This window comes from Pezoporus wallicus, unplaced genomic scaffold, assembly GCF_028554395.1.
Source record: "Pezoporus wallicus isolate ANWC-B61680 ecotype Strahan unplaced genomic scaffold, APGP_CSIRO_Pwel_v1 contig_3815, whole genome shotgun sequence".
NCBI classification, from domain to species: Eukaryota; Metazoa; Chordata; class Aves; order Psittaciformes; family Psittacidae; genus Pezoporus; species Pezoporus wallicus.
In genome coordinates this window covers 3,326,045-3,352,186 of record NW_026637911.1, presented here as the reverse complement: position 1 = coordinate 3,352,186, position 26,142 = coordinate 3,326,045, and the positions used below count along the sequence as shown (strand labels likewise).

At 41.2% G+C, this 26,142-nt stretch overlaps 1 protein-coding gene across 3 annotated transcripts; it reads right to left on the bottom strand.

Moving 5' to 3' along the window:
• Nucleotides 1-26,142, bottom strand: AZIN1 (antizyme inhibitor 1). 3 transcript variants are annotated; one of them, XM_057408293.1, is made up of 13 exons: nt 25,858-26,142; nt 20,058-20,195; nt 14,280-14,514; nt 12,306-12,503; nt 10,128-10,301; nt 9,671-9,843; nt 6,350-6,484; nt 4,663-4,744; nt 3,517-3,591; nt 2,358-2,523; nt 1,708-1,826; nt 1,277-1,491; nt 1-674 (listed from the first exon to the last, which is right to left on the bottom strand). In XM_057408293.1, exons 4-13 carry the CDS (start codon nt 12,405-12,407, stop codon nt 563-565), a joined length of 1,353 nt encoding a protein of 450 aa, XP_057264276.1. In that variant the 5' UTR covers nt 12,408-12,503; nt 14,280-14,514; nt 20,058-20,195; nt 25,858-26,142; the 3' UTR covers nt 1-562. The 3 variants fall into 3 exon arrangements, with proteins under 3 accessions (XP_057264276.1, XP_057264275.1, XP_057264277.1); XM_057408292.1 differs by lacking the exon at nt 14,280-14,514; XM_057408294.1 differs by lacking the exons at nt 14,280-14,514; nt 20,058-20,195; nt 25,858-26,142 and adding an exon at nt 11,252-11,422 and having other exon boundaries at nt 12,306-12,443.

Genomic DNA, 26,142 nt, shown 5'->3' with positions numbered 1-26,142 from the left:
TAAAATCTACACAAAGTTTTATTGCAGTCATACAGGGGATACATCAAGGGTCAAATACAACAAATACTATGATGCAATTTTACATTTATTAAACTACAGTTCAAAGCACAAATTTACACATTCTAAATACACTAAACATCTAATGAAGTCACACTGGTCTCCCACTGACATTTGATATATCTGGGCGAAAGACAGTAACTTTACAAGACTTTTCTAACAGGAATCCTTAGTATAAAAACTGTGTACTTGTATGTAAACTGTTGAAGAACCCAAGTGATGGGTTTCCATCTCCACTAAGTCATCCATTTTGTTGCATATTTAAACGCTCAGGGGTTGAATGAACTTGATTTTTAATTTGGACACCATTATCTAACCCTCCCACCCCCCGTGAATTGTAGCTGTAGCTTGTTTTGCCTGGTCCCCATTAGCTATTATTAATTTTTTTCAAGTTTTGAAGAGAATGAATTGAATTCAAGATTGTTCCATTTCTTCCACACTGGAATGTTGACCAGACAAACTACAGACTTGCAACTGCAGGTCTAAATGAAGCGTTAATGCCTGTTTAAGCTGCAGTGGAAAAGCGGTCTTCTGGGCTCAGCTGAATGCACAAAGGCACAAAGAAGAAGTTCTTCATCAATGTGTCTGAAGCAATTCCAGCATCTTGCATCTCATCCCTGCAGCAGACAATGGTGAGAGTTGCAATAACGTGTTATCATGTACAATTTCATATCAGAAGCATTAGAAGTCTGCTGCCCTGGGCAGGTTGGCCCCGGTCTCAGCAGCAGGGACCGCCAGCCATGCTTGGCAGGCACAGGAAGGCCACAACTGCACTGGCGGAAGCACAGGGCTCTGGCTGCCTCAGTATTGGAACAGGTTCCCCGGCTCTCACCATCTCCACAACAGCCTCACTGCCCTTCCTGCCTACAATGATAGTGCTAACAGTGTACACAAGTTGCAATTACCAGTATTAGGAAAGCTCAGAAATCCATGTCAAACAGTAAAAAAGGCTTGACAGTTACCACTGTGCTCACAGTCAGCACTAGCTATTTTGCTTTCCCTTGCCAACCTTGAAGCGAAGCAGGCATGGTGTCACAGCTCTTTAGTCTAAGCAAAGTCAGACATCAGTAAAAAACCAAACACCCATGAACTAAAAACGCACCTTCTTGTACTCGGTTCCATCTTCCTGTATTCACCATCAAATATGATTTACATTTGGCTGTAAGCATACCCGCGGGAAGTAAAAACAATCTTGCCACTATCAAGACAATTTCCTTACCAGTCACTGAAAGACATCATGTAGTAAATCAGTGGCCTCTGATAGTCGTTAAAGGTAGACTGTTCACCTAAGGTACCAGAACCCATGTTATCAAAGATCAGCCAATCTCCAACACTCAACTCAGGAAGAAGACAGTTTTCCACAATTTGATCAAGCTCATCACAGGATGGACCCCAAAGGCTACTTGCAAACAGAGGCTCATCTTCCTTGTATTTCTGTATGGGAATGATTCAGGGAATTCAGGCTTCAGTTTATTGAATAAGACAATTTTCAAATATACTTAAGGATAATTTTCTAAATAATAGTATACTACTACAATATAATATATACTATTATAATAGTATAAATAATTATATACATATGAAGAGTTAAATATACAACAAAATATAAGGCTAGTAAGGACTACCTCTGAAGAATACAGAAGGACTCACCTTGTGAACCTCTGGGATAGTATTCAGTTTCTCAGACAATTTACTTGCAAAAGAACCATAAACACCATCATTTATGTAATATGTAAATACTGGTTCATCATCATTCCTGGTTTGCTCCACTGGAAGTAAAAAAGAAGTGGTCTTGCATGCATTTTTGGTCATAAGTAGTCCTTTTGCAATCTAACTTAAGTCAACTGCTTTTCCTATCAAGGGGGTTCCGTATATACAAGCAGAGTAATCTGTGTGAGACCAGATTATAAATTCAGTTACAACATTAAGTGTGAGGTTTAATAAAATGAATACGGTCACTAATAATCAGTTAAGAATATAAATCCATTTTTTTCTCCTGTAACAAAGAAGTGGCTGTCTCTATGTTCTTCTAACACAGGACCTCCTAATACATTTTGAAAAGCACCCAATATAGGTTTAACCATTGAGAAGTCAAACCTTGCAAGGAAACAAGTGTTACATAAATGTAACGAAGAAAGTGACATTTACAGATAAGGTATGGTCAGAACCCCAAAGGCAGATTATAGTGCAAATGTAAGGGAATGAATTAAATACGCACTAAGACAAACTAGTCCAATCTGACCAGAAGAGGGCAATTCTATACTGATTCATAATATGTAGAAGATAAATATGACCCTTACCTCCAGAAGGAAGAAGTTTATCATACTCAACAGTCTTCTTCGCAATGATGTTAACTGCCAGTGTAAATGCAGATGAAACGTAGTAACACCCGGGCTCTGCAATCACATTAACACCAGATTCCTTAGGAAAGTAGACATCCAGCAATGGCCTGATGACGTGATTAACCTAGAAATGGAAGTCAAAGGTAAGACCAAAGAAACTCAGTTTACTTATGTATCAGACACACACACACGTTCAGTCAGCAACAGTTCTAGTAAGCACACCACAGGCCTGTGCTGTTCCTCTCCTCTGAGAGATGGTCTTAGCACAGTTCCAGAATTTACAGAAGTGTTTAAAAAATGGGTCATTCTTCTCTACACTGAGCACCATGAGTCTGAGTACTGCACAGGCCCTCCTCGCAGACAAAGTGCAAGCTGTGGTACACACAAGACCCCACAAGTAATTGTGAAGTTTGTCCAGCACAACAGATAGTGCAAAATTACATAGTAATCCACAAGAACAAGGAAAGGGCCTTTCTCCTATCAGTTCTCAATATTGTTGTATTAGGACAGAATCCTAAAACAGATATTTGAAGATTAACAAGCGTTCTGGGCAAGTAACAGAACAGTTAAAACAAAGAAAGAAAAGCTCTTAATAACTTTTCACTGAATCATTTTTGCTGTCCTACACTCAAGAAGTTTGTCTTGAAGACAACATGACAGTGTAAAACAGGCTATTGTCTTATGTGCCGCTGCGCACTAACAGCTCCCATTTAGGCCAAAGCAAAGGCCAGCCAAACCAAAGTACCAGCAACTTTCATACAGCAGCAATACGGTTTTGATCTAAAGCATGTTAAGCAACCCTGGCCCAAACCACAAAACAAGGTAACCAGTTGGACAACAACAGTCAACTGCCAAAGATGTTGAATTGTTAAAGTGGCTTAGGGTAGTAATTTAAACATGACATGTTCAAGTCAGCATTCACCCACTGTGAACAGGGACCTCCAATGACTGATTTCACTACCCATGATAAGGAATATAAATCCAACTATTAGGATCTTATGAACTGGAACACAGAATTTAGAGTAGGTTTCAGCTATCAATGTTAGTTGCAGTTTGAAGGTTAAACACTTAAACTTCCTAAATAAAAAGGAGTTCCAACTTCTAATACATCACATACCTCTTCCAGCTGAAGTTCGGAACCTGTGAAGCCCCCACCAATATCCAACATGTTCATCTTAAAGCCAAATTCTTCCTAAAATGCGTAGGCAGAATGTAAGTACACAGCCAACTACAACTGTAAAAACACTCTTTTGCTGCTCCTTACTGTGGTTGTTTTCTAGGTATTTATACTTTTGAACAGAGTACATCTAGTGAGGGAGTAACAGCATCATAAAAATTAGCATAGCTCCATTAAACCTGGTAGTGACAGCACTGGGATGTCAGCAGAGGCTGGCTGCACAATTCTCAAGTCCCACAGCAACATCAGCTCCCATATTGTGGCATTTGTTATATTCAGACAGTATTTGCTGAGCAGGGTGGGACATTCTGACAAAAGACATTTTAGGAACTTACAAATATGTCTAATGCAAGTCTTTGGAAAGTGCTGATGTGACAAAACTGCTGCAGTGAAACTGCACGAAGATCAGTGAGAACTTCAGTTCTGTTGTGTGTCACCAGTCACAGCTAATGCACTAACTGCAGTAACAAGGGTAAAGACTTGCAGTCTTCTCCATTTAGTTTATAAGCTTCTCAGGGGAAGACAGATGTTCAGAGAAGGGATTTTTGAATTTTGCAATACAAGAGATACACACAGAACATAAGACTCACAAGAGTCATCTGAAGCACCCAATAAATCCATTGCTTTCCATCCAAATTTGGATAGCCCACCGCCAACATAACCCTTTTATTCCTTACGATGCTTAAGTTATTAATCTGAGATTACCTACATCAAATTAGTGGTTATATGATGATAAATGCCAATGTAGAAATCCTTAATATTTTAATATAACTTGAAAACATCAACTGTGTATTTGCAGAACTAAGATTTGAATTTGAAAATCTTTTAACAGAAGTGGGAAACTAACTTTTTATTTGCAAACAGTATACAAGGCTACTGCCTGTCAGTGGGACAGTATTCCCATTTGTGGACCTTTGTCCACAATTAGGATTATGAAGTTTGTTTCACCTCTACCACTTTTCATAATACAGTACTTAGTCCCTCACTAGAACTTCCATTTCTTACACTGATATATTTTGGAAATAATGATTAGAACAGAATGGATCCTCTACTGCAGCAATTGCATGTGTGCGTGCATCTACTTACAGCCATGTCAAACACACACCGAGCATCAGAGATAGCATGAATGTAGGTTTGCAGTTCCTTGCAAGAGCCTGAAACATGAAATCTGAAAGAAATAAAACCTCAGTTAGTACACTGAATAGTGCAGCTTTCAGACAAAGCAAACTGTTTCACCATCTAAAACAGCACTGGAAGTAATTCATTCCCAAGTGGCTCAAGACAAGCTTAGACGATAATACAGTAACTGTGCAAAGAATAAGCTCAAAAGATTAACACCTTCTAACCACTGGATTTACTCTTGATGTTAAGAATGTCCTACAATATTCTCATCTTTGAAAGGTTGAGTAAATCTGTTATTTCTTAGCATTCACTATCAAAGTGGTTAAGATTTATTCTTCAGTGGCTGCCAAATGCTAATGCAGTATCTGTGTTCAATCTCCCCTCTCTTAACCTACTTTGTACTGCATTGCCTGTATACTCTCTCTCCTAAGCTATCCAGTTTTCTTCTCCAAGCTAGGGCTGTCCAGTGCACACTATTTACTCTCTTCAGCATTCAGGGAAGGGTGAGGTATGTCCCACTGCCACCCTATTCTGAATCCTCTTCACCCAGCCCAGGTCCTTATTCCACAGCAAGGCCCAACAGTGTGGTGAGCATGTCATCAGAAGCAGTACTGATGCCCCCCACAAGCTCCTGAATCCCCTCTGGTTCTTTGTCCATAAGGTTTAAGTACTGCTATAATACTGGTAGTAACTGAGGTGCTAAAAGCAAGTGCTAACATTCCCACAGGTTTCCTAAAGACTAGTATGATCTGCTGGTTCTGGACACAGCATACACACACACATCTGAGCCACAATACTCTCTACTCCAAGTTCATGGCAATGCCATTTTGAGGCAAAGGTCACTTTTTAAGCTTACCTGGTTTTAAAACTTTATAGTACATTTATTGCTTAGCATCAATTTAAAGAACTGTTTTGATATAAATCTGTCTAAAATCCTCAAAACCTGGCTTCCATTTTAAATACTTTTTATTGTCTTGATAACCCACCCTCTTTTACTTGTTTGGTTCCTTTCTTAAAAACATTCATGAGCACATGACACATTAGTAGCTGAAGGCAGACAGAACAAAGACTTTTACAGGCATTTTACTTCCATATAATAAAATAGTTATCAAACTTTAAAATATTACTGATCACTTGGAAGCTCTCTGAACACCAGGATTCATTCCTGCCGTCTGCAAGTCAAAAACTTGGAGCCGCGTATTTTTTCTTGATATGATCAGAGTGACACAGGACCTAACTCTTAGAAAATCCAAGCCTACATTTACCTCAAAGTCTGTCCAAACTATTCCAATGCTATACTGGCACTTATGTATTATGCTGCTTGTTGTGTGAAAAATACAGATCAAATTACCACAGAAGTTCAAGAATATGGTTAGAAAATAGTTTCTAAACTTCACTTTTATGCTGACAGGAGAATTTCAAATTGCTTTGATGTCTGTGATAATTACTTTGTTTCATGCTAGTTTTTGCTTGTATATTAGTGCTCTGCTTGCAAACAAAAGCTCAAAAATGATCCAAAAGCTTCATGGTTTTATTCTTTTTCACCCTGTATAATAGTGCCAAAGGGGGAAAAAGTTCTTTTGTATTCTGCACCTTGAATTCATCATACAAACATCTGCTCAGCCAAGCAGAGAACAATAAAGTTACTCACTTGACACCAACTATTTGGACTCCCAACTCCTTAGCACATTCCATGAGGTGTCTACAGTTCTTCAGGGTGGTGCCAAACTTCATATTCATCTCCTCATCAGCAGTAATGTCTTCTGTGGCAATGTGCAGTAAGAGCCTAAGAGAAGGGGAAGATGATTGGGGCAGTTGGTTTACATCATCAGCACATGTGAAGCCTGAAGACTGTCAGATCAGAAGTGTGTTGATTATGTTGTCAGTACTCCAGCTCCATCGATGGATGAGTCAAGGGAACCTAATAAAAACAATCCTGTACAGAGAAAAAACTAGCAATTAGGGGCTAAAACATGGAGCCAACAAGGACAAGGGATTTCGAAATGCAGCAACTAAGACTCTTTTGCAGCAGCAAGAGTCTGTTGAGTGCTGTAATAAAAGAGAATGTTACCTTCTATAAAGTATACTTCCTCATAAAACTGTTAAGACTGTAATATGCTTTTCCTATCTGTCCTCCTTCCTAGCCCAAAGGAGATCACGGAGATTCTCCTTCAGGCAGTCAGGTATCAGGTTTGGTTAAACTCAGCAGAAGGCACGAGGCTGACACACTGAAAGCACACGTTGGCCAAATCCTTCCACCTCCCGCCTAGCTGAGCACACGGGGATTGGGTGGGGGTATCAACCTGTCCCCTGCTCCTTCTGCGAGGACACTTGTGGAGCAGGAAGGCACCAAGTACCATCTTTTATAGTCTCATGCAGTGAGACAGCTACGCTGGCCCAACAGCTACCTTGACTTCTAAAAGCCCTTTCCAAACATCCCATGATGTTTTTAAAATTCATTTGGTAAAAAGCAAATAAAGCAATCCTAAGTGCTCACACAGGCTGCCCAGCAATCCTGCTGAGTTTAACTTATACCATTCATCTTGAGAAACTGACAACCTCCCTGCCCTTCCCCACTAGCACAGACAATTCTGTTCAAAGCTGTAGTCAGTGTTTTGTAAAACACTTTTGAAAAGTGCTACATGTAATGAAGAAAAAAGTGCCAGAAGTTAAACTCTAGAATGTAAAAAAAAAAACAACAACAAAACCAAACAAAACCAACAACAAACAACCCAAATAAAACAACCCTCCCCCCCCCCCCCAAAATAAAACCCAAATACATAAATACTGTGGTTTATAACCACATTATGATTAGACAAAACCATTCCTTAAAGACACCTAAGTTTTATTGATGAGTTTTTATGGCACCATTATAAGTGAGTCAAGATACTTTTCTTGTGCAAACCACTAAAAACGTAAATCTGAAACTAGTAGGATTCTTCTTCCAAGGTTTCAGCAGTTAGTGCAGAGCTAGAGCATGATGTGTGACTGGGGTTTTTCTATTTATTTTTAAGGAAGCATTGATACTTTAACAACCATGCCTCTACTAGAGCTCTTACTACACTAGCAACCTCAGTAGTTAATTGTTGTCTGAAAAAGCCAAATATGAAGAAATTAAAGACTTTTGAGATTGTGTCTTTCTTTAAAAAAGAAATTGCAGTCATTTAACTTACTAAGACTCCCAAAGGAATAAAACTCAATTATAAAAAGAGACCCGCCCATTATTAAGTTCAGTGCAGAAAGCTACAAGTGTTTTTAGAAAATGAGAAGGAAAATTACAGCTAAACAGGATTTCCTCGGGCAAAGCACAATTAGATTCATCCACAAAAAGCCAACCTAGCTGTAACAACCACACACAGGAAGAACAAGGCTCTGTGAAGGCTCTGACTTTTTGAAACTACGACCAAGGAAAAGAAAGAAGAAAATTCATAGCTGTCACTTCAGCAAACTGTCAATGACTCAAGTAAGAGAACTGTAATAAAACAAGCGAAGAAATCTCTACCCAGTAGGAGAGCTGGAGATTGGGTTTCTATAAAATTTAGATGGCAAATGGCAGAAATTGAGTTTCTTGTCCTTGGTAAACAGGAACTTTTTCAAATACTAGATTATAGGATCCTTGAAAAGTAATAACAAGTTCATGTTGGTTTTCTCCAGCTCAAACTCCTTCATTCTCTCTCCCTGCTTTACAATTTCTCTGACTCAAGAAAAATCTGCATCCTAACTTCTGCTGTGGATGTTACAATAAACATCCAAAGAGGCTGCTAAAGAACTAACTCAATGTAAAACTTAACACTGAGAACACCAGTGATGACTGGGAACACTAGTGACATTAGGGGACAGCTTTAGCATTACTAAGCCTTCCAGATGCATGGAGGATGTCAAGGCCAGCATTTTACACATAACATTCTTTGCACAGGAAGTACTTCCCAGTATGCAAAGCACCGACGGACTTCCATGAGGATGAAGTGTAATCCCTAGTAATGATAATATTAATTCTTGAAGCAGTCTGAAGAGTAACAGTAAAAAACCCACCTAGGTGGGTTAAGCAGCCTCCAGATATCAAGCTTGGTTGAATCTTCCCAATTCTACAACTACAGCCGAGTTCTGGGAGAAGACATGACACTTGAAGGACAATCTAAAACCAAGGGCTTTGTAAAGGATGTCAGGAATTCAGCTTCTTGGTGTACTCTGATGGCATTTGTGGGAAGCTTTATCTCATTAATCACTGGAAAGCACTGCAACATTCACTTAGGCACTGATTCCACATTTCTTACAGGTGTAGCCACAGCCAAAGTATTCACATATGAGGGACCTGATGCTCAATGACACAAGCACCTGTCAGTCCAAAAGAGACAGGATGCATTGGCAGAAATACAGTTCTCATATGTAACCACCAGAACATCAGCTTTGATCACTTCCCCACAGAAAGCGCTGCAGCCAATACCGAAGTGACTGAAAACAGAACTGGACTCACATTTCTCACTGTTTAATGGTGGGGAAATACCTGTAGGTGTATTTAATACACCTGCAGAGCATGCCCAAGCCCAATAGGTCCCAGTGTGCATGCTCACGTGCTGACAGTCTCAGCCCTGACTTCAGCTGAAGCCACTAATACCCAGACTACCCTGAAAGAAAATACTGAAGCCACAACAGAGCAGGAAGATGTACTCGCAGATGATGAGGTGCCAGACTTCCGAACTTTTAGCACTGAAACCTTTACCTGAAGATTGCCGTTTGAAATAAAAATGTAATATTTCTCCCCAAACAAGGGCTTTATTATCATATTAGGAAGACCCAGTAGAGAGAAACAGTTGCAAAAAAAGCTATCTTCAAAGGAGACAGAGAGAAGAGCAAATAGAAGTGAACTGCATTAAAGAGGTCGTGTACCTTGCTTGCAACTCCAACCACCCAGAATACAGGCAAAATTATGTTTCCCCCACATAAGCAGCAAAGCCAGAATTTCAACACTTACTTGGCATTTGGATGGTTACGTGCAATTTTCTTCAGCTCAATATCATTGTCACAAGTCATGATGTTTATCCCAGCTTTCGCTGCATACTTTATCTGAGAAGCTTGCTTGCAAGGATTTGTATATATTATGTTTTCAGGAGAAATGCCCAGGTCTTGTACCAATGCCATTTCAGACTGAAAAACAGGAGCATACCAGAGCAGGAGCATTTGACACAGTCCAGTGCACCATATTCATGGAATCTTTATTAGATGTGCTAAGTTATTATTTATTAGATGTACTAAGGTGTAAAATACACTAAAGAAAAAACTATCCATCACTTCTAGGGCAGAAGTATAGATTTTCTACAGGCAGTTACACAGGAGTTCACCATTTAAGTTAATAGAAAAAAGCTGATTTTAAAACAGCAGACATATGGAAGAAAATCAGGCACACAGATACACAGACAAGAAAAACTTACTTTACTGGAACATGCAAATCCAACGCCAAGGGTTCCCAAAATTTCGAGTACACCTGGAGTAGAATTGCACCTTACAGGATAAAATGGTTTTATTGGTGCCATCACATTCTGCCATTGTATGTTATTCTTTACAAGCTTTCCAAGATCACCAACATAAAATGCTCTTTTTCCAGTCTAAAAAAGGAAGAACAGGAAAATAAAATGTCTGAAATTAAGGGTTTGCTGTCAAAACATAAACAACCCATGAAATAGTCCTAAAGAATTATATACATTTTTTCACCTGCTATTAACTTTTAGGTTTGACCTTGAACAATGCTTTTGTATTTTATTTCACCTAGCAATTTGAACTAGTTAAAAACCAAAGAGGGGATACCTACCACTTCAGAGAAATTACAAATGTTTTTAGACAATATTCTGAGGTTCCTGAACAAAAGATACTACTTAAATGCCAAATGCTGATTTTCTCTAAGCACAGTATGTTACAAATCTCTTCCAACTTTGTCATTTCAGATGTCTGCAATTTTTTGTAGGATGAAAATCCACTGGGACAAAAGCTTCCACAGAATCAAAATAATTTATTATATAAGGAAAAAATTCTAATGCACTACCCCTTATTTTAACAGGTAGCTAATAGCTCATTTTACTGAAAATTTGTTTGATAGTATTTTAATTCAGGAAGTCAAGTTTGAGACGGTTCTCCACATGCTGTGGAGCACAAAGTTCAACCAGAATTTTAAGAACTAAACTCAGTGTGTTAAGGCTGCAGAGTCAAATACATAATCTTTAAGAAAATGCACACTTTTGTTGTTAATAGCCCCCTTTGTGCATCTGCCACCATAGTCTTTCTCAAGTCACGGTGTGGATGTAGTGGACTGAAATTCAAACAGATGATTCTCTTTGTTTACAAAGTACACTCAGTAAAGTTCCTGTAAAGGAAGGGCCTACTGTATAGCAAAGACCATCACCAAGTAAACAATCAATCTGAATTAAGACTGTACATCAAATGTTAATTCTAACACTTGACTTTGCAGATATGAAACTAAATTGTGGCTTATTGTATACAATGTCTTTATTTCTGTTTAAAAAACACAAATAGAAATTCCATCGGGTGGAAGCATACTGACCCCCTGTACGGGTCACCAGCAGGAATGGGATCTGGAGCTTTAGATCCATGGCACAGGCCTCTACCCCTTGAGCTAAAGGAGTAAATGAAAGCAGCAGGAGGCAGCTATCCTCTGTGAGCCAGTCAGTGGTTGAAGACATGACATGTTGCCAGTAGTTTACCTATTTATTTGCTAGACAGAAAAAGAATATTAGGAATCAGGATTTGGGAACCCTACACCTGAGTTCAGAAGGCCATGGGACTTAGCTATTTGTTGTACTATAGTTGAGCACGGCTTTAACATTAGCTCTGATAAACCAAGGAGAACGTTAACAACTCACAGGTATGGCACATTAAGGATACAGGATTTGCTTACTGAAACTTGTAAAGCTCGCTCTTTGTACAACCTTGTCTATAAAACAAAGGCTACCACATCTTCTTGCCTCGTAAGGAGTGTAGCTTTATTCAATAAAACTAGTATTGTATACACAGAATTATTTAAGTTTCTTTCCAGTAGATTTCTAAACTGTAATGGGTTTAGTTTCTTGAAAGAAATCACAACATGCTTGTACCCATTTTCAATGAAGAGAAGGGTCATGGGAAGACGCATAACCATACAATGATGATGGACCACAGAAATGTTAAACACGGCTTTAAAGTGGCTCAGCATATATCTTTGTCTAAACTTTGGTATATTTTTAGGGAGACAAAAAAAAAAAGTTTATCTCAGTGATACCCACTTGCCCAGTTTCAGGTTCCTGGTCTAAATCCCGCTGATCACAAAATCTCTAGAAACAATGAGGTGGGAACCTGTATGTTATTACATCAGCAAGATTACTTTCCTGCTGGCTAAATTCAGAGAGGTAATAATCACTGCCCAAATTTCCCCAAAAGAATTCAGCCCGAGGCAATCAAACAGCAAAAAATTAAGAGGAAACTACATCAGGTGAGTTTTAGCAACTGTTCCTCTGTTGCTGTCAGGTCAGTGCTAGATACCTTTACCTTAAGTTTGAAAACTTAGGATAACTAAATGAGAAGATTTGGAAAATTGAAAAAAAAAAAATCCCAAAACTTACATGAGTGTGTTCATAAATACAGTTGTCAATAACATCTGCAAGAGTTGCTCCTTCATCCAACAGACCAATGGAGTAATTTGCATCCTCAAGAAATCCTTTCATCTCAGCCGTATTCCACAAAGCCGACAGTCATAAACCAAGAAACACAAGGGATGGGCTTCCAAGCCTTATATCCGGGTCCTTAAATTATGCAACAAACTGTAAAAGGAAACATAAAACAACGAATAAGAGGCATAGAGCATACTGTGTCACTACTTCAAAGTTAGAAAGAGCTTTTTACATCTAATGTACTACAAACAGTAACACACACCCCAGACCAAAGATTTTTTTTATTCTGCTCACCCTCCATTTGCCAGGGATAAGGACAGAGCAAATCTACTGAATAAAACAGAAGCTACATATTTTAAATCTGATACGAACTTAAAGACATAAGAAACCACTGATGCAAGGCTGCTCGTAAGAATCCCAGATGATTGGCACACTGATCGGTGCTGAGCTTATGCAAACTATGAAAATACCACAAGTGTAGCATACTTCTACAAACACCTCAGTTCAGCTATTCTTAAGTGTAGCCTCTTAAGTGACGTTAGTATCCAAGTGTGCAACTAGAAAACTGAATATATTTCTGGATTTGTTAAAGAAAACTTGTAGTTTATTAAATGTTAACATTGATATTTAAGATTCACATCTTTACGTTAACATTCAATTTTTTGTTTAGATGCTAATTCATAACCATTGCCTTCATACATTGTATTTACTAGACATTTTGTTGTTCTGCTCATAAGATCGCCTACAATACTTGGAAGTCTTTACTTCAGTAAAGGTTAACAGAAAGATGTCACTAGCTAGAAGTAGTTTTAAAAGTGACAATCTCAGTAAATGGTGTTAAAAGTAACAGTTATAACCCAGCCTTATTTGCATCTTGTTTACCCTCAGACCTTCACTGTAAATCAGATGTTGTTTACAAGCAGTGGTCTCCAAAAGACAACCTGAATCAGTGAAATCCCTAGACAGAAAACAGTGTGAAATATACAGTCTTAGAATATTGATTAAATAGTTGGTCTCAAAAATCAGACAGCAGAAAGCCACAAACAGGTGATTGTACACACTCGTCAGCCCTACTTTATGAATACAGCAATCTGCAGTTTACATTCCATTACAGTTGCAGGTCTTGTTTAAAAGCAGTTTATTAGTTTATAGCAACCAAATGACCCGACTTCCTTTGTTTCAACCATCACTTTATGACTAGCACAACTGACCAAAACCAGCCAGCTAGCCCCATTCCTTCCTTACACAAACACCCAAGACTCTTCAGTGTCTCAGAAGACGTTGCATAGTATGCGTTAGCTTCACCAAAACTCTCAAAACAAGATAATTTTGGCTTCAAATAGTCACAAGCCCACGGTATTAACACTGTCTCGTGTTTCTTTCACCACCTCCTTAGAGTAAAAAATAAAATCCACAATTTGCAATGTAAGTTTGGTTAACACTGTTAATAATATGAACAAAGTTAGTTTTGCTCAAGCTAATACCAAGACAACTAAGCAGCAGTTGCTCCTGCTTGTCATTACACAAGTAACAGGGAAAAGAGCCATCGGTTTTGTGTGCTTTCTATGTAACTCAAGTATGCCACCTATGTTTCTTACAAGAAGCATTTACTGACAGGTGAATTAACTCTGGCAGCAAGCATTTTCATTCTACCCAGAAGCTGAACGATAACAGACAAGTATGTTGGGCAAGACCATAACTTGTCTCACAAATATGGTGAGTCATATGCTTATTTAAGCGAATTCTGAAGATTCAAAGCAATCATGAAAGAGCAAGATAATTATCACTGATGTAAGGGTTTAAGTAAATTACAATTATAAAAACAATGAATAGTGGTAATGGTAGTGGTAATAACCAGGAAAAATGTCTTCAGCCAGCCACATCTAAGTTTGTGAGCAACAGCTAAAACTCCTTAATAAAACCCACCAGCAAACAAAACACAAGGCTGTGAACCAAGTTTGACTTGGAATCGGTGAAACAAGCATGAACACCACATCATGTTTCTGTAGTTACTGGCACCCTCTGAACAGGTACTTCATCAGTATCCTTGATTTGGCAGCTGATTAGCACAAAGTCCTCAACACGTTCACCTCCATAAAATATCCATCATTTCCAGGAGCAGAATATCAAAAAGGGTTTGGTTTGGGTATTTTTTTTTCCCCTGGAAAGAAAAGCTGCATCAGTGTTGTACTGAAAATTTGATATAGTTCTGGAGTATTCAAAACACAAAGATCAAAAGAAGAAAAAAAATCTAACAGCAAAGTTTAATTCTTTTAGCATAAATTTCTTTATATTATGACTTAAACAGCCTAATGTTTAAGTTTTAAAAGTACTTTATGCATCCTCAAGCTTCCTGGTTGTGTTAATAAACACATTATGTTTAATGTGTTAATAAACACATTAAACTTCTGTTGTCTTCTTCCAAGAAAAGCAATACCCAAAGAGAGGAATAAGTAAACCAACCAAGGTGCACACACACGAGAACAATGCAATTTCCACATTCAGCAGATCCATCAACCAAAACCCGCAAGTTTTTAATCCTTTTGTGACAGAGGGGTGTTAAAGGAAAATTTAAGTTCATGCTGTATTTAGATCTATAGCACCTTTAGGACACATCAAATCTGCCCTACGACTTTAGAAAAAGTTCAACAAAACCCAATGGCAACATTTTGACACAGTAACTCTGTAGGGAATAAACTTCCATGATCCACTTCCTCTTTCCCCCTCCCATTCACGCCCAACCAGTAAATACTGCAATACCTGCAACTGAACACATGCAAGTGACTGCTGGCAGACGCCTCATATGAGCTTCTTTCTAGTATTTAAGTCAAGTTGGACAAATGCTGCCTTTCTGATCACAAGGTTGCAATTCCCTGACATTTTGTACACACCTGTTAAACAGCCTTAAGACAAAACTGAAGCATTTTAAGGATTTACTTACTATATATACATAGGGGTGCCACTTAGATTTTAAAGTTTTGGTGGGTTTGGGCCTGTTTTGTACTACAAGCAACTTCCTACAATCTGAAGCATGCAGACTGCCAGGAGTCCCTTCCACTTAACGAACACCTCTGATGGATGTGCCTAGCTGAGAGGTCCCAGTGGAACCAGTCACAGCACTGAGCAGGTTTTTAGATTCAGGAGACACATACTCCCCCCCCCCCCCAGGCTAATTGCTTGTGCCTCGTATTTCAAATGAAGAAGCTGGATCTAAACAACAGCTAGGCTTTTTTACTTCAAGTTTTGTTGTTCATCTAAGTTACAACAGAGTAGATTTAAGATTTTAAAGTACTCTTAAAAGAATGCTTTTTTCCACAGTTAATGACTGTGGTGTATATAGCTTTCAAACAGAGATGGTGTAGGAGAATGCTTTTCCCCCTAAAGCTACCCTTTTACTTAAGGGGAGATCCTGAGTGGGACAACTGCTTTAACAGAAGCATGGGAGAAGGCCTCTTTACCACTAACTACTCTCCAGAAACAACAAAAAGAACACTTATCTGGTAAATTAGCTTTGACTAAGGTTATTTCCTAAAACAGCTTTCTCTTATAGTTCATCCATCCAAAGGTATCTTATGGTCAAGAGGCAGAGATGAAAAGGAATATGCTAGTACAGACTTAATAAAATAGCTTGCAGTAAGCCAGAAACAACCTAGTGTAACCTCACCCAGGCTCCTGAACAGCAACTGCTTTTTCTAAGCATGTCCACAGCATCTAAGCTTTTTCCTTTAGCAAAATTCATCTAATAAAGAAAAAACACTAACTGTTTGTCCTTGGAGTCACAGCCCATTTCTCTCCAGTTTCTCCTGCTCTGGAATAAATGACATCTTTTCAGTCTTATTGAGAAGAAGACAGAACATTCTACAAACAGAAAACCAAATTCTTACCAGCACGGCTACAACACCCCCAGAAAACAGTGCATACATGAGAAATGTTTCTTTAAGGGAGTAGATAACACCTGCAGAAGGATTTGGGATTGTGCTATAACCTTACTCTGTTCTGACTACCCCACCTCCTGAGGGAGGAGGAGAATCAATGATAAAGTTTGTGAAAGATCAAATAAATACATACAGAAGGAAACTGAGAGGATGGTTTAAGACTTCTGTACCTGTAAGACGAGTCAGAAATCATTACAGTACAGAGTTCAGTTCTTGCTGGAAGTACTGACTTGCTGCAAGTCATAATTTGACAGACTTAGTGTGGTAACACAACCCATTTTACCACCTGAAATATTAGTCGGCACAATGCTCCAGGACATACATTTTAGGGCAAACAAAAGCTGTCAAGGACTATGAGACTTCTACACAGGCATGCAATTGCTTTCTTTGAAGTAAGAGTTAGTTCCTCAGGCTCTTTAGGGTTTAACACAATGACTTCCCAGATGAAGAACTTGAAGATAAAAGCTTACATATTTAAACACAGCAATTAATGCAGAGAACAGAAGAGTAAAATAAAATGGTATGAAGAAAATAAAATGCTCTGAAAAGTGACTAACAAAACATGTGCTTGTTATATGCAAGCATCCATAACAAGCAATTTTCAATGCTTTTCTTTACACTGTCAGATTTACATATTGTTTGGCCAAAAAAAAAAAACAACCCACACCTTTGAGGTCTGGTTCTTTCATTAAAACTTCCTCTTCGAAGAGCAATCCCTGCAAACTGAATGAGCTTCCAATAACATCTTTCAACTACTTGTCTTAAAGAAAATACTTACAATATTAATTATGCTAATGCAAAAATCATGAAGAGATAAAGTACATTCATCTTGCATGCCTTAAAGTACTGATTCTTCAGGGGTAAAAGATAAAGTAGAAGCATTCTGTCACTAACATTTGGAATTAAGTACAGAACAAGAAGACTAGAAAAGTAAAAACACGAGTCCTCTGTTTTCAGCACAGGAAATGACTATTTATAATGGGAGTATCTTTAATCCAAGATGCCATTTCACCAACTTACATCTTTATCATTGTTAGCTGAATGCAGCCACTACCCAGCTGAAAATGCTGAAGTAGGAGTCTTTATTCACAATGACAGTGGACATTTTGCATTACCCCAGTTGCCTCCGAGTACAAATCCACTGAGGGTCATAGACTACAGCTCTAGTTGCATGCTATCATTCTCTCAGGCATATTCCACACAGTTAAATGAGCAATGTAACAAGAGCATCTCCGCTTAAGTGAGCAAGCAAAGGGGGCAGATAATAAATAATGCCCGATCTGACACTTTCTACAGCAGCCATGCCTTCAGGAACCTCCTTCTGTTTTCTTGAAGTTTGAATACATTATTCAAAGCCAATAAGCTAGTAAAGCTTACAAAAATGAGTGGTCCTGTAAGTGCATGGACAGTTCTGTGGTACTATCTCAGCACTTCTTCATGACAGTACAAGCAGCTACTTCCCTCTTCTCTCACTTGCTTAGTGAATGTTAGCTTCCCCATTGCTTCCTGTACCCTCATTGCCACCCAGTCCCATTTAGACAAAGTCAAGAGAGACTTAAAGGCTACCCAGTCCAGATAACTACTGCTTCCACTAGAGTGGGAAAGGGCTCATTAATAGATCAGATTTCCAATGGCAATTCCTTAAAATTTCTGATCAATCAGATGTGGCAATAAATAGAACAGATTTTAAAAGGAGCGAGACTTCAGGCCACAGTTGCCAGATTGCTCAGGAAGCCAGAGCCTGAAAAGACAGAACTAAATCCCATGTTCTTCCTTGGCCAGTGTAATACAAGAACAAAAATGGGAGGGAGAGAACTATAAAAAGGAGGCAAGTTCAGTGGGAATGTAGTAAGTACATCTTCAGAGAGATTTTTATTTGAGTTCCGCTGGAATATAAAAATTACATTTAAAATCTCAATTGATTTTTTTCCTCATTAAATTACTTTTCAAGCCAAACAGGACTCAAACTACTAATTAGCTGGCTAACTTACATCTTAGCTATGTTTGAGGGAATTACCTGCGCTTCAGCACACTAAAACAGGTACTGACAGACACTCACAGACTACTGCTACATGATTACATTCAATACTGAGCTACTTATATTTGCATACAGCATATTATTACTGAACACATAATAGATCCAAGCTCAAAATAACCATGTAGAGCTCATCTGAACATTCAGCTACAAATACAGTAAATCCAGTGATATTTCCACTCTAGGATAAGCTATACCTTACACTATTTGCCACAGCACATTTAGAGAAAAAACTATCTCAATGAAGGTAGCAGAACAGCCTTCTCCTTTAGGAGAAAAACTCTGGTCAAAGCCAAAATTCCTTCAGAGCAGTTTTAGAAATTAAATGCATTTATAGTGCCTTCAGATTTCCTACTTTATTAACTCCCTCCTCCTAACAATTATTCTGCCTTTCTTACCCTTTTACTACTTTACTTTATTCCTTTTGAAGTGTAAAACATCATGCAGGAGTTCTACCCACATACAAGAGTGACCTGAACTCAAACTGAACAAGAGGAACAACTTTTTCTGATCTTTTGCTTACAAAAATCACATGACACAAAGTAACAGTGATATTCAGAGAACTTTCAGTGTTAACTGTATTCACTTGATCAGACATCTACATAGAACCAGATATACGTGGTTAATCCAGTAATTTTCAAACAAAACAAAAAAGAGCATTACCTCTGAAGATCAAGCTGGTTTATCATGATAAACCACATCCTTCCCTTACTGCAGTATTTTCAAAGAATAGACATCTATATTAAGTACCTTATTGGGAAACATACCAATGCAACCTGCATTTGGACTCTTTGTGGTCTTTAAAAGGTACCTGGCTCAGGTGCACTTAAGCATTCTCATTCAAGTTTTACACTAAAAAACATTATATAATTTATAGGTACTAAGCCAAACAAAAATGCCTTCAGCTAGACAGGAAAAAAAGGTAATACTATATAAAATCAACTTAACCCAGATAATATAAATGCATTTAAGGCTCTTGTTAAAACCACATAAAGCTATTGCTTCATGTTAACAGAATAGGATAACCACATGCATTCCAGAGTTTTCTGTGCTCCTTAAGACAGCTATGTGCACTCATTTGTTTTCAGTTATCATGGGTCTTGTTTCTCTTGAATAATTATTTGTCTCTTAAACATGCAAAGGCATTTAATTTGGTATACAATTTCCATCCAACACAATTCCACATTCTACTGTAGCTCAACTGCAACTATTTGTGGAAGTGGATACTAATTTGTAAATAATGGAGACAGGCATTTGGGAAGGCACACCCTTCATGATCAGCATTAGTTACTGTTTACAATAGCAGATCTTACTATTTCAGCATAAAATACCCTAAGAAATCCCACAGCAAATAATGATTTAATGTTAACAGTCATGAAGTGTCAATTCATGAATTTAGAATTATCACTGAGACTGAAGTTATAGCATTTTATTTTAGGATTTCTGTAGCAAACAGCCCTAATTCAGAAAAATAACTATTTAATAAAGTTTACTCAAGCATGTTTAAGTCTCTCAGAAATTAATCATATAACTCTGTTGAGAAAAGTATTGTTTGAGTAAAAATTATAGACTCCACTTGAAGGAAAGTCACACATATACACATGCCAGTATTTTTAATTTTGATTGAAACATTGAGACAGTTACCCTTACTTACCAAAAAGCCAATACATGCTGGTTTTATTTTTTGGAAGAGCTTATCCTCCTGCATACAGATGAAAAGCAAAAGATACTTACATGGACAAGTTAGGAGATGGAACCCTACTATCATCAGCTAGGTTCCCAAGGTGGCTCAGCGTTGAAGTCGAACTGCTCTCTATAAAGCACTTCTCCTAAACCCTCTGGATAGTTGTAAACTTGATCAGAGATTTTGCCCTGTGGGAGAAAATACATACAAAAATGAATTTCCAAGCTAGAACAAAATAAAAGTTTTATCTTACAACATGTAACAAATGTCTTTTCAGTAATGCTTTTAAGGAGGCTTGCAACACCCCACCATGAAAGTTTATTATCAAAATGCTCAGTTTTCAAGATTCGAATGTGAACTCTGAGTCAGATCAAGTCAGACATATGAAGAAGTGCTAAAACACATGAATTACGCGCATGAAAGTGCTTGTTTGTACTTATCTTTCAAAGTCTGAATTGAAAGATTTTCAAAGAGCTGTACATGAACCTGCTTTAGGGTAATATGCTTTAATACTGGACTACCCTCCCAGAAGCATTTTTAACCCTGTAACCCCACTTCCTTTCTATTTTAGAATTCCCTTGCCATGTTCTTTCTTCCTCTGCTGTGAATGAACACACCATGTGGGTGAAAAAGCTATGTGGGTGAAAAATACTGCTTTATATAGTGAAACTGAACACCATACAGACAAATCTAGAGACAAGCAAGACAGTGAAAAGAAAGAAACTTATGCTTGCCTTCAGGAATGAGGAAACATTTCAGCTTGCCCTTAAGGGCTACTACACACAACGCCAAAGCAGCATTTTAAAGTACAAAGCTAGCTTGCTCAAATGAAGGCAAAACCTTCAGTACATTGTACTGTACTCAGAACAGCACAATGAACATAAAGAGCAGTCAAGAAAACATTAACCAGCCCTGTTGAGTAGTTATTCCTTCTAAAAGGAACTGACATTTTCGTGGAATTAAATACAGTACAGAACTGGTCATGTGTAAACCCACCATAAAACGAAGTTTCTACAAAATCACTGTGGTCTATGGCATGAAATGTGTAATGTACCAACTACTGTAGAAATAAATCTTTGCTGCTCTCGCTATTTAACTGAGACATGTGTTGCCTACAAAAAATGGCTTCTGGGAATCACCTAACCCAAAGGATTATCTTTTCAACTGCATTACAGTTAAGCAAGCTGCTGAAGTCCATTTTTCCACTTGTTCTTGCTATTAGAAAACTAAATGAGTGTACTCTGTAAAACACTGAATTGCAGACTGAATGCAATTCCACAGACCCATCTCTTCAGCTTTACCATATAAATTAACATTTTGAAGCATATAACATTAAACCTCAGTGCTTCAAAATTATGAGATATTAAGGAATTTTGCCAGCTAGAATTAGTGTAGAACAATGTTTTATCTTCCATTAAAGCAAGAAGTTAGTTCTCAGAGCATGTACACATTTAAAGTCAGCAACATTTCCCTTTCGTAAAATTAACTAGTAGCTCCACTATTTTCTAGTGCTACTCTGATTATATGCAAGAACTCATACCAATTTTCCAGTGATTGTGAATTAAGTTTACCTTCACAACAAAACAAGTTGTTAAAAACAGGTGCTTTTAGGGAGAGTGCATGACCTTTAGTACAAAAACTTAAAAAGTCATGCTTCAGACAAATATCACCTGCAGTACTATTCCAGTAAATATTTTCATATGTCCCAAGAAGGAAGTGTGCAGTGAAAGCTCCTGTGGAGCTGGAAAGAAATCTGATCATTTTCTGTAGCAACTGTCAACTATGAGCTGTGCCGAGTTGTAATTGCCCTTCAGAATTTCTTTTAAACAAGAAAAATTTATCTGAAAGAGCTACATAAATGTATACAAAATAGTCTGACTGCCTTCTTTCATGTAGATTTGACAATATTAAATATTCAGAGAGGAAAACTGTACTATTTGAGCCTTTCCAATCACAGTAATTTTACTCTGCTTTATAACCAGCACAAGGAGTTGGTTTGCTGTACTGCAACAGAGCAGGACTACCATTTTAAGCAGAAGTATGTTAGATGTCCAGAACCTATTTGGACAAACCCAGTCTGAGAAAAATAGCTTAAGTGAGTGGCCACAATGAAGTGTTCATTGCTTAAGGGCCTTGAAGTAGTTATAAAAGCATTCTTGCTAAACAGTGAGCTTCGAGTTGCAGGAATAATTGACAAGGTAGCTTTGCCTTTTAATACTCAAGTGACACCTACATGTATGTATTATTTATGTATCATCTATTAGTATACTCTACTAGCAGGTGTCTCAAGTTTGACAGCAGCTCAACCAGACATGCTGTACTTCGTACATGAATAGTAACAGTCCCCTGAGGAAGAAAATAACCCCTCAGTCACCCACAGCACATAGTTTTGCTGGACCAACTGCATCCTGCAGCAAGCCCTAGGCCTGCCAGTCAGGACCAAGCTCGCTCAGCTCCCCATGTCTGATGCAGACAGACCTGCAAAACTGGGCACAGATTCATTTCCTTTGAGATACTCAAATACTATATCTTTCTCTTTCTGAGGAGACACTTTAGTGACCAGAGATTGAAATATTCATGAACCAAACCCTAAAAATCTTGCAATATTATGGCCTTGCACATTTACACCAACTGACAGAGTTGGAGGCACCAAAGTTACTCTGGTGCTCAAAAATTCCAGCTATTCTTCTGTTACAATAGGCCTTTCCCAAATAGTGGCCAGGGTGTAACGGCAAGGTGGTCACCAAGGGAAAGCAGGTCCTGAAGGAAGCACAGGTCCCTGAGGAATTCTAGCAACAACACAATCGTTCCTGTGCTACATCAACAGTATTTTGAACTGAAATATGCCATTATACCCAAATTAGTCCATTACACAATTAAGCCTCCCTTTCAGGAAGGGACAGTCTTAATTCCTTCCCAGAGTATTCCGTCTTCCCTATAATTGAAGGGATGGAATCATTTCCAGACCATACAGCACAGCATTGCTGCAAACACACCTGCATCAGCCTTCCAGCACAGAGAGACACAAGTCGCCTGCCTGGGGGGCAGGCTGCAGTGCTGAAAGGCGGTAAGCCCACCTCTTGCCTCCGTAAGATTGCCCCCACCGGAGAAACCCCATTGGTGTCTGCCACCAAACAACACCATCCCCCTCCCAAAGTCCTGTCAAGACCCCTCTTTTTCTGGGATTTAACAGGCTTCCCCCCGAACTGAAGGCCCTGCGGGAGGGATAGGGGCAGTAGGACAGCCTACGGCAGGCAGGGCAGGAGCTCACCACAGCCTGAAGCACACGGGGAGGGGGCTGCCGTGTCGCAGGCATCAGCCACGGCGGCAGCAGCATTGTTCACACGGTGACAGGAAGGAAAGAACTAGACTGGACCAGTCCAGACTGGAACAAACCCCTCCTACCATCACCATTATTCACAACCCCCCACCTCCCCCCCCCAACACCGCTGCCTCACGCATTATCCAGGGAAGAATAGCGGGCAAGTGCAGCGTCCTCAGAGCCAAAAATCCCACAGCCAGGGTGAGGGCAGAAGTGGGGCAAGCATTCCCACCCCAACCCACCGCCATGCTGGAGCCATGCATCTGGCTGGGAGGGCTGGCAGGTCTAACTCGCTTTACTGGACACCACACGGTGTCTTCATTCAAGGGGGGCTACATTCCACTAGGACTACACGATCAAATTCCGTTCAGCCACAGGAGACTGCTGCAGAGGTCTGAAACGCAGCGCTTCTCCTGCCTACTGCACGTGTTAGCTGTGCAGGATTTTGCACTGCAGGAGATGCACTTCAAAAAGGCTCAAAAGTTGATTTAAATTCACTTTCCTCCCTCCTCACCACAAGCCAGGTTCCCTCAGGACAGACGCACGTTCCTGAACTCAGGATGAGCCCATACTGCTGACTGGAAAAGACCTGCAATGCTGTCTAGTAAGGAGTCATTGTGGCATCCTCATGGGCCACACCAGCCACGTTCCTGCTTTTGCACTGTGCCCCTTACACATGCATGAGTCCCCTGCTCCCACACCATACTTTCAGCTCTCTTACAACCAGTAAACAGCCATCTCTGATGACTTCTCTCTCACCAAAGAGGGAACGGCACTGCAGCAAGCACACACTCATGCTCAGGATACCCTGACATCCAAGTGCACATGTTTTACACACACAGAGCCAGCAACTGAGCAGTGACTGGACCTTTTTCTCCATATTTTCCGAGAGCCACCAGTACAGCAGTGACTGACCAGACCACAAGGACTGATGGAGGCAGCTAAACCAAAGAGGCTGAGGCTTAACAAAGAGACTTCCAGAAGGACTGGCAGCACCAAACCTGCTGCTGCTACACTAACACATTGACCAAGCAGAGAGGGAAACGTGTCCTTGAGATGACCAGCAAACATCCACAGCAAACGGGGGGGGGACTTCTAACAGGAGGGAAGAGTTCCACTTCCCATAGGCTGGAGGACCCATGGCATGAAGGCAATTTGCCCCGTCATCCCAGCACTCGTCCCGGAAAGCGTCACTTGTGCAATGCCCTCGCCCCTTGTGTAGTGCCTTGACAGCTCACGCTGCTGTCCTGATCCATGGTGTGCTCCCCTGTGCACCGTGCCGAGGGGAACGGGTGAGGCCTCGTGGGGGCACCCCTCAGGTGAGAGGCAAAGACGAGAGTGACAGCGGGAGCCCGGATGGATAGTTACGGTTACAGACACACAACATGGCCTCTGAGAAGCAGGCAAGGAGCCGCCGCAGCCGTGCCAGAAGCACTTCTCCAGCCTTTCTACCCCTGTCACCCAGGCCAGCCCGGAAGCATGTCACACTGCTACTCCCCCCGGCCTCAAGGAGCATCCTGCGTACGGGAGCACCCGAGAGGACGGGATCTGCCGGGACCCGCATGGAGCTCCCGAGCCCGGCAGCTGCCACAGAGCACGGTGACGGCATGCCGAGGTCCGGAGCAGCCCCTCTCCTTGAGGGGCCCAGGCGAGGATGCCCCTCGCCCCCTCCACAGGAAGAGCCTCACTGCGAGAGGTAGCAACGCCCGAGGGGTACGGGTATCCCGCCGCGGGGCACTGCCCGGCTGCTGAGGGGAAAAGACACCACACAGCCCCCCTCCGCAGGAATCCGCCATGTTAGGGCGGCCGCCGAGCCCCCTTTCCCCGCAGAGCCGGAGGCCCCGCCACCTTCCCGTGCCCTGCGGAGCTGGGGGAGAAGAACGAGCAGCGGTCCTAGCACAGCCCTCGCCCCGGTTCCCGGCCTCCTGCTCCCGCCTCGCCGCCTCTCTCACGCAGGGCTGTCCGCCATGTTAGCGTGGCGGCCGCTGACCCCCTCCACCCGCCGCCACAGACACACTCCGGGGCACTGTCGACCCCGGCGCCCGTGTGCTTCCTCCCCGGGCGGCGGCCCCGCATCGCCCAGCGCCTCGCTGCGCGCCGGAGAAGGGGGGGAGCCTTGGCTCTGACTCATGCTGCCGCTCTCCATCTGCCGCCGCCGGTGGCAGCCGGTCTCGCCCCACGCCGCCGGGCGGAGAAAGGGCAGCAGGAGGAACCGGCCTCATCCCCATCCCCCTCCCCGCCCGGTACCGCCACGGCGACCGGTGGCAGTGCTGCCCGCCGGCTGCCCCTCCCGAGTGCTGCGGCCACCGCTCCCATTCCCCGCCTCGCGCTTGGGGAACTATGGCCTGTCCCTCCCAAGCCCCGGGGAGCGAAGAGCTCCTCCACTGCCTCCCGCCACTGGTGTCAAAGGACGCCCCAGCTCGCTCCGGAGCTCAGGGTGGGTGTCACCGCCCCTTCCCTCCCTCCCGCCGTCTCCCCCACTGCGGGGCGGGCCCCATCCTGGCTGGGACCCCGGCAGCGGTACTCACGTGAGATAACGGCCTGAAAGATTTGGTAAATCGTCTTCTCTTTTTAGGCGGAATTTTTAAAGAGGGATGTGGGAACCTACAGCAGAAATACAGGCGGCGGCAGCGGCGCCTTCCAGGGCCATAGGCTGCGGGGGCGACCGACTGGGGAAGCGCAGCGCAGCGCTCGGACGAGAGGGCACAGACACAGAGAAACAGAGCCGGAGCGGGCCGGGGGGAGCGGGGCTGCTGCAGCTGTGCACAGAGACAGGAGCGCGGCTACCAGGCTGCGAGGCGAGCGGCGGGGCG